At 38.1% G+C, this 9548-nt stretch overlaps 1 protein-coding gene across 1 annotated transcript; it reads left to right on the top strand.

Annotated features, from left to right (window-relative positions):
• Nucleotides 1–5896: 5896 nt before the first annotated feature.
• On the top strand, nucleotides 5897–8745 carry mrps16 (mitochondrial ribosomal protein S16). Its single transcript, XM_018700661.2, has 4 exons — nucleotides 5897–6065; nucleotides 6317–6347; nucleotides 7449–7715; nucleotides 8318–8745. Exons 2-4 carry the CDS (start codon nucleotides 6335–6337, stop codon nucleotides 8452–8454), a joined length of 417 nt encoding a protein of 138 aa, XP_018556177.1. The 5' UTR covers nucleotides 5897–6065; nucleotides 6317–6334; the 3' UTR covers nucleotides 8455–8745.
• Nucleotides 8746–9548: the final 803 nt, after the last annotated feature.

Raw genomic sequence — 9548 nt, 5'->3', positions numbered from 1 at the left:
TAGAGGAAAAAAGTGTAATATTTCCCTCAGAAATTCAGTTGGGTTAAAGATAAAGTAGCAAAAAATGGAGTAAAGTGAGTATATGTATTTTTAGTTACATTCCACCATTGGACCTTTGCATTAGTTACATCCCAGCCCCTTTTTCTCTCTTTTTGTCTTTGATTTAGATGTTTTTTCTTCTGCTCAAATCCTATCAAAATGTTGTTTTCCATCTTATATAATCCTGAATATTGTGATTTTCTATTGTGTAGGACTTCAAAAGGTAATTATTTTCTGAAATGGGAACTCAGAAAAACTTACATATTTGTTCTACATGTGAAACAAAAATGAGGTTTAACTGAGTTTAATTTTGCACCACTTCCTGCTTCTGGAGAAATCAATCTTGAAGACATATAGTATATGACTATTTCGAAAACTTTCTGTTTCTGAAATGTTGCTTTATCCTGGTATTTCACTGTGACATTAGTCTGTGTTTAAGCTCCACAGGAACTTGTTCGTTTCTCAAAGCTCAAGCTGTCGAAGACATTTTGTTATGCAAAATGATGGAAAATAATATTTTAATACCGTTAAAATACACCTTTGCAGATGTGTGAAAATGGACCCAGAGAGCCACTGTGGCAAAAAACTATTTACGCAAGTAAAATATCACTGTTACTACACAAGTCAAAACAGAGTACTGGACCTTTAACTCATTTGTCAAATTAAATAGTTGAGTAGTACCCACAATATTCACTACTTTGTTGAAAGAGGCGAGCAACCACATGCCTCTCAATTCCAAAGACGACAGAACATTTTTGCTTTAAATCAGAGGCTGCAAGAGTAGACAAATCTTAGGAAAAAAAAGTAACTGAAAAAGAAAAAGTCTCTTTGTTAATGAAGATAAAAGTAATGCCTCCATTTTGCATGCTATCACAATTAGTCTCACCACAACCATCTGAAAGATCCTTCCAGAGCAGGGAGATCACTTGACCTCCCATCTGTGACCGATTCCTGCCTTTCCATTAGGTGCTCTCTGCAACCATAACGTCTATCTCTGCTCAGGCTGGACACAGATGCTTAGAAAAGCAGAGAGCATCACAAAGAGCTCACAGACTAGAAGTCACACGGCGCCTGTAATAGAAAAGGTCCATTATTCTGACGAGTCTGAAGAATCTTGTGCGTATGCTGGTTCTTTCAAAACCCAAACTTAAAGACAACATAAAACTGCCATGTGGCTGTAAAATGCACGAGTGTGAAACACCATCCTTGATGTTAATTTACACCCAAGCACACTTTCTTCAAACTGCATGTCAACAGAGCAGCATGAGTTTCCACGAGTTTAGATGAACATCTGCGATACAGCATGAAGATACTTCTCTTTAACTGTGCTCTTTTCATTTTCTTACGAAAAACAAAATTCCTTTTCTGTTTAAGTTGTTTGAAATTTTCAGACAAACTGAAGTACTGGGTTTTCTTTTATGGATTTTGAAAAACTCCCATTGTTTAAGATAGATAAACAAATTTTAAAAACTGTGATACTTTATTTTAACCATCCTTATTTAGTATTTATAAGCAATAAAAAAGGTTTAAAACACATTTTAAATGTAGATGTAATCAAGTTATTAATGTAGATGTAATCAAGTTATTAATGCAGATGTCAATGACTTTAACTCTGAATGGTATATTAACAAATAACAAATGAGAATATTATATAACACAACTATCTATCAGTTTTTAATGATGCTAAACTCAATATGGAGGTTTAAGTAATGAAACATAGGGATAATTCACAAGAAGGTAATTAGACGGATTTTGGTTGTCATTCGGTCTAAGTAAACACTTTGACTGGTTGTTTTCCTGATAATCCACCTTAGAAAATTTATTATTTCGTGCAGAAATGGCGGTTAGAAGTAAGTAGCATAAAACAGTTTAAGCCGTTCAGGAGGTTGGGGTGACACAGCGATTCAGTGGTTAACACAAAGACCCAGGTCTGATCCCTGGTGGTTTTTTTGTGTGGTATTTCGATGTTCCACTGATCTGGAACACCTCTGCTGTCTGTTCTTGGTCCTTTCTTGTGGTGAAGGGGACGATGACTGTATCTGGATGTATTTTTGAGCAGTGCATGTTAATGTTTGAACGCTCTCTCAGTGTTCATGTGGGTTTCTCGTGTGTGCTCACATGGCTTCATCCCACATTTCCAAAGACATCGCAGTGAAATGGAGAGTCAATATCGCTCAGTCTGTATAAATGATACAGTATTTCTGCGTTCCTCTCCAAAGTGCCTCCTTTCCCTTCATGCAAGTAGGTACAAGGGACCATTAAAGCCCAGTAAGATGCAATTTTAGATTTCTTCTCCCTTTCCCTTTTAACGTTACTAAATAAACATTTAAACAGACACTATTCCAGACACTTTGTGTAATGAACAAGGTTCATTACACAAACATTATTATATGTTATACCATCAATACAGGAAATCTGTCAATCTTTTAAGATGGTATTATATCCCTTACTGGACTGTATGTGATCTTCTCATGGGAGACACAGATGTATGTTTCTGAAAAATAGAGGCTGGCTGACTTTTGTGTGATTGCTATACACTTTTTGAGAGAACATTTTCGATATGCACTAATATATGTAAAATTGCCTTATAAACAAAGTTCTGTATCCAATGTAAAACTGAAACACTGCTGGATATGGCACTTTAGGAATCACGCTTCTTGCCTAGAGTCAGATGAGAAGCCTGATACCACCCTATTTGTCAAGGAAGGCTACATCCGGCTGCTGGTTAGCTTAGCTTAGCATAAAGACTGGAAACAGGGGGAAACAGCTAGCCTGGCTGTATCTGGCCATATCACAATCTGCCTATCAGCACCTCTAAAGCTCACTATCTAACACGCGTATGTTAAATGCTCCCAGCCGAGAAAGAGTCTGGCGCCCAGTAGTGTAAAGTACTGTTTTGACATAAGTTTGAACTTTTCCACACAAGCAGTTCTTACAATACCTTGACACAAGTCTGACCATAGTTCTGCATCTTTCAGTATTTCTGCTTCTTTGTAAATATGTCAGCAAATATCTCAAAAGAACCGAAGATCACATACACATCCGCAATTTTAGAGATATCTGCCTGGAATGGAGTCAAAACAAAACAATTTAATGGTTCTAGACTCAAATAGGTTAATTAAAAAAAGGTCTATTACATTAACAATGCTGCGATGGACTGGCGATCTGTCCGGGGTGTACCCTGCCTCTCGCCCAATGTCAGCTAGGACTAGCTCCAGCTCCCCTGTGACCCTTAAGGGATAAGCGGTATAGATAATGAATGAACATTAATAATACAAGAAGTAAATACAAGAAGTGAGGTGAGAAACCCATGACCTCAAACGATTAAAAATTTAGCTTTAATCAGCTTACAGAGGTAGTGAGAGGTGTCTGTAAGTACAGAATGTAAGCGCAAGCTCAGTGTTAAGAGGATATTAGAAACATCTTCCACATAATCAAATTAAACTCAGACATCTTTGAGTACAATGTCTGGAGCAGGCTCCTTCGTTTAAAGCAGACTCCTCTTGCTTTTTTCCAAGTAAAATATCTGGTCATCTGAGCGTCTCTAACTGAACTGTCACAGATGATTAGAGGAGGAACAACTCGTCTTGGTATCCCAAAGAGCATGGGGTCCTCACGAGAGAGTGAGCCACAACCAGAATCAATGTCACCGTTCAGATAATCACGCATTGCCGATTCACCATGTAAGATGCATTTTGTTTGCTGCCTAACTGTGTAAAGCCTCTATTCATTTTCAGATTTTTACGCAGAAAAAAACGTGGTCGACCCAATAATGACGCTTTTCCTTTTGAAATTGCAGCCCTGCTTGTTGAGAAGAAAGTGTTTTGTGTTGCGTTGTTCGTCTGGTTGCTGAAATTATTTCTGTGACAAACCAAACTGACAAAATTTTCAAATGTGTTTAAACTAATATGCTTGTAATCTTGTTATTCTTTGCAATGACAGAAGTGTGTGTTTGGATAGAGTGGTGCATTAAGTCATTAAATTTGTTTTAAATATACTATTAAGTACTTTTCATTCTCATAATTAAAGCAGTTTGTCTTTAGTATATGTCACGTTTCCCTTGGAAATGGTAAATTAATTTGCAATAACATCTGACTACAGTTCTGTATTAATGGTTCATAATCTAGACAAGACAGTTGGACTACGTCAGAGGAGAAACTGTAACGTCTAAAGTGACAACCATGTTTATACCCTTTACTGAAAGCATTTCAAAGAGATTTGATTGATATAATCAATTCAATGAAAAATAAGAATTTTATATATAAATATTCTTGGGAATTGTGTTTCTTATCAGTTTGTAATCTGTTATAAGTCATTGCTGGCTTTATGTATGAAGAGTCACGCAGGGACAGTAGGATATTTTCAGAATTACAAACAAGGGCCCATCTCTTTTGTGTGTCTTCAGTGACCTCTCCCCACAGTAAACCATGTGTTTGTCACACACACACACACACAGACACACACATGGAGAAAAACAAGCTTTACACAACAGGAGTGTGAAATCACCATGTTCCAAGACTGTGAGGAGGGTGGGTGCGCTCGGGCTCCCAGTGGGCAGAAATCTCTGCGCACTCAGACGACACCAGGCAAAGCAGTGACCCCTGAATTCACGAGCGTTCTCGGGGAATCAGTGTCTCATCTCCGCTGGGGTCAAGAGTGGAAACTGATTTGAAACTCAGTGCGTTGCTGATGTAAGATACACGACACATGAAGAATAGGAATTACACATGGGGCAACGTGAAGGATTGTACAACTGACAGCACTGAGACAACTGAGATCATAATACTCATCATAAGTATTATTGTAACAACTGTTGTTTCTGTTGTATCTTCATCTCAAAACTAGAAACTAACCAAGCACTGCATTTAGGCACACTGGAGTACATTTACACGTTTATGCATTAAGCTGCTTTCATAGCTAATGAACTTATCCACAGAGACATTCATTTAGAGCAACAGTAGAAGAACTGTGGCTACTACACACTGATACAGCTCTAAAATTGTTTTGATTCATCACCAAAAGCTGTGGTACCAACTATACCAGTGAAAGTACTCAAAAACCATACTTATATGAATTATTTGAGTAATTATACTGTCAGCTTCTGCTCCATTGCTCCACTGTAATACTGTTTTTTCTATAGATATTGCTCGTTTTACCCCACTACATTTATTTGACAGCCGTAGTTACCAGTTTAAGATTTGAGAAACAAAATATAAGCTCTGTTTATCATAAAAACTACTGACAGTATATAAAATAGTTTAAATCAGTCCAGCTATAAGATTAAAAAGCTGCTTACATGTTAATAAACATCAGTAATTAGTATTATTTTAGTGTATAACACACAAAAATGGGCAGTGAGTAGCAGTACGATGAGTAGGCCTACTTTTACTGTTGATTCTAGTTCATTTTGCTGATAGCCGTGCAAGGTGTTTACAGTGATACTACTCCATGTAAATATCTGAAGGAACACAGAAGTACTTCTAATGTTGTTTGTTCTTTTGTATACATGTTACTGGGAGTTGCGTGTTTTGCTAAATAGCAGTGTCTTGTCTTGTTTGGCATGGCATGGAAAAAACTGAGGACCTGAATTCTTCTACCACCTCTGACCAGAAGTGACAATAAACAGACATGATAAAACTCTGTCATAGCAACTTAAATGTTTTGTGTCTTATTTTACAGGAACATTTTTCAGGCTGTATTTTTTTCTTCAAGTAGATTAAACATGTTATTTTGACAAAAACACAAACGTTCACACTGCAAACTGTCTCTAACAACACCAGCATGGATGTTTAGTGCAGGCCTTCAAAGCGGTGCATCAGCGCCATCTGGCGTCGCTGTGACGCAATGGCGCAGAGGCAGCTGCGTCATTTCCTGTGAAAACATGGCCGCGCACTGACAAATGTCACATTACTTCGTGTGCTGAAAACAAACAGGTACTAACGTCTGGTTTATAACCTGTCCAGCGAATCAAAAAAAGAGGCGACGCCTGGGGAGATTTAGCTTTACATCGTTCAACATCCTCCGAGGTATTTCGCTTAATTTACCCATTTCTGTGCAGCACATAGTCTGTAAACAGGAGATGCTAAAGTTAGCCGCTAGCAGCTCCAGAGCCGCACTGTGAGCAATTAATGACATTGTGTAGTGTAGCAGCGCTAGTGTCATTTATTGTACATGTGTGCTATAGGCGTGACAGCGGCAGAGGCATGGTCGTTGTTAATAGACAGTGACACAGCTGATTATACACTGGTGTTAAGGTGATTTGTTTTATCTGTTGCAGGATAATCCAGCGAACATCATGGTCCATTTATGTGAGTATTCAGTGTGATAAAGCACATCCTGACAGGCTCCCTGATTTTGTTTTGTATCAGTAAAGACTGGGGTTTAGTTTTAAAAAAGAGATTTACAGTGTTATGAATAAGGAGCTCACAAAATACTGGCTAGTTCCATGTGGGAGAAATCAAGACTGTAGGAAACAAGGGAGTAACAACAGGGCATTTAGAGGAAAGGACTCTATGTACTTTTGTTACTGGATACCTGTGGGGTACATAACGGTAAAAATAAGGAGGTGGTTTTGGAAAAAAACGCATCGACAACCTTCTTCTTATTACTATACTAAGAAGAGCAGCCACACTTAATATTACAGGTCACACACCTTATCATCACTGTGTATTGTGAAATGCAAGCTTTGGTTTAACTCATTAACAAAGGAGAAAACACAATATACAGCTTAAAAGAGAATAGCTCAATAACTCCCATGTAATTTATTATCATGTCTATTAATACTTCATGATATGAGTTGGCACGAGGACAAAGTGAGAAATGGGTCTGTAGTTGATGAAAGTGATCATGTTCAGTTTTCTTTAAATATGTATTGATTTTATACCGAGATGTTTCTTCTTTATATCAGTAAGGGTAAGCTAAATGTTAGAATCGCTTCACAACAGAGCGCACAAGCTACAGCCTCCAAAATGACCATTAGGTTGAATCACACCTCTCTAAAACTGGATTAAAGGAGTGTGTGTAATGCCTTTACAGTTGTTATAAAATGCTTCACTATAAAAGAGAAAAGACTCAGTATAAGATTATATTACAACTAAACACTAAGCAAAAACAAGTAGTGAACATTTTATCACTGCTGCACCTTTCTTCACTCCTCTTGCCTCCATATTGCGCAAGAAAGTAAATATGATTAAAGCAGCATGGAATCAGAGATGCTGAGATTGCTAGTTATGATTTCAGTCCTGTGGTGTACACAAGATTTTATGATATGAAATCTGTTTCTTAGGAAATTACTTTAACGAGGTAGTCAAGGCCTCTGACAGTACAGCCTTTACTGATGCAGTGAGGTGTTTAACTGAATTAACTAAACTTTTTTTTCTTTGACAATGCTTACTGTGCTTACTCTGCAGCATCACACCTCCTAAAGAAGTACCACAAGGGTTACGTTGTCATCCGAATGGCCCTTGCAGGCCACAAACAAGCTAACAGGCCCTTTTATCGCATCGTGGCAGCTTTCAACAAAAGGGCAAGAGACAGTAAATATATTGAGCAGCTGGGTACCTACGACCCTCTCCCTAACATCCACAATGAGAAACTTGTCAGCGTCAACTTCGACCGAATCAAGTATTGGATCGGCTGTGGTGCACACCCTACAATGCCAGTGGCCAAACTTCTAGGTGTGTATTCCCTACATGAGCTTGCTCTTTTAAAGTGGATCAACATTGCACAATTTTATTGTTAACTTGTTCAGAGAACTGCACTGATCTTAATACGTACTGTTTAATGAAGGAGGTCCATCCCTAAGTTTTATGAGTGCTTACACGTTTTAATATTCATCTTAAGGTATTTCCTCTATTGACAATTCTGTCTTATCTCTGATGTCTGCTACCATAAATGACTGTTGTCCATTATGTGTTTGCTGTGCCCTCAAACACCTCATCCATGCCCTCTGGTTTAAAAGATTGTTCTGATACAGATTAAATCTGCCAGTCATGGTTGTAACAAGCATCTAACATGCAACACAGTTGGTTTTCCAAAAGAAAATGACAAGCTGGGGTCAATAACTCAGGGCACAGGGCTAATAACATGCTTATCATTAATTATATATAATTATTTAGGACAGCTACAAGAAATTCAGATGTTCTTAAAACAATGATGCATCAGCTCCTGAAGTCCCTACAATATTTTGGCAACTCTGGGCAATGTCTCTGCTGCAGTTACCTGAAGAAGTTCACGTTGAAAGTTGTGGTCTTTCTCCCTCCCTCCTCTCTTTCGCCAGGGTTGGCAGGATTCTTCCCTCTGCACCCCATGATGATAACGGAGGCAGAGCGTCGTAGGGCCCAGGCACAGCCAACAGAAACAACAGCAGGAACAGAGCAAGGTCTGGAGGAGGAACAGAAGCAGGCTGAAGTGTGAGAATTAAAGCTGGGGACTGTGTGTGACTCAAGAATAAAAGGATGTCACGGTTATTTGGGAAGAGAACTGAACGATTTGTTTCCTGACTTGCTGGGTGAGGTGCACGTATCAACTTCAGATAGGGCACGTTGTAGCCCTGATCATCTCAGTGGTCTCTGAACAGATTATATTACAACTGATGCCTCACAAAATTCACTGGCTTCGTGTTTTTGAGTGCAGACTGCCATAACAGGCAGCTGTTTGTATTTTCTGTTTTATGTGACTTAATTAAAGTGAAATTTGAATACTGTTGCATTTGTTTGGAGTGAAGTTGCAGGGTTTTTTTTTTTGTTATCACCTGTCTCACTTTTTCAGGACCTTTAAGAAACAATCCACACCAATAATTCCACTAATAAGTTTTGTTTCTTTTGTGGACTTTGTGATCATTCCTCCCTCTTTTGTCTGTTGTCTTTCTTGGCCTGAATACATTTGAATGTGCACACATAAATCAAAGGTAAAGGTCACTACTGTCAAATACAAGGAAAGAAAGAAATCAGACTTGGGTAGGTTTGTTGATATGATTATTGGCAAGCTTTACAGCTCTTAGTTCCTTTTTGGCTCAATAGTACATTCTCCACCCATATACTGCACTGTGTGTTATGGAAACCATTGTAAACTGGAAACTTACCACTTACCACACTGAAAGAAGTCACGTAATGCTGGACAGTTTTTGGAATCACGATACAGTATATCATCTGTTTTCTCTCTCAAAGATACATTTTTTTCCTTCTGGCTCTAACAGTGACCACGAAAATAAAATATAAAATAAAAAATAAGTTTCTGAGTTGATTTGACTCAATTATGATGGGAAAAAGCACCTATTAGGATATACTATCATACCCATACCATACTTCAGTAGGTCATACTGTTGCAGGCATCTGCATCAGCATCTTTTGTTTAACTTGAAGAAGAGACAGCATACTGGACATTTATTTTAACATTAAATTGCTTGAGCTTTCTGTTCACAAAACAGCTAACAGTGATGACCAAAAGAAAGATTTACAAATCATCAAATTAAGTACCACTAATAATGTTATTGAACTGAATAATTCATA

Source organism: Lates calcarifer, linkage group LG20, assembly GCF_001640805.2.
Source record: "Lates calcarifer isolate ASB-BC8 linkage group LG20, TLL_Latcal_v3, whole genome shotgun sequence".
In the NCBI taxonomy this organism is placed as follows: domain Eukaryota; kingdom Metazoa; phylum Chordata; class Actinopteri; family Centropomidae; genus Lates; species Lates calcarifer.
Note: the sequence above shows the minus strand (reverse complement) of the source record. Positions and strands in the feature narration are given on the sequence as shown.

Bases quoted from the DNA above. Each gene is read 5' to 3' on its own strand.
- mrps16 (XM_018700661.2), top strand. The intron at 7,716-8,317 runs GTGTGTATTCCC...CTCTTTCGCCAG, and splicing joins GCCAGTGGCCAAACTTCTAG to GGTTGGCAGGATTCTTCCCT.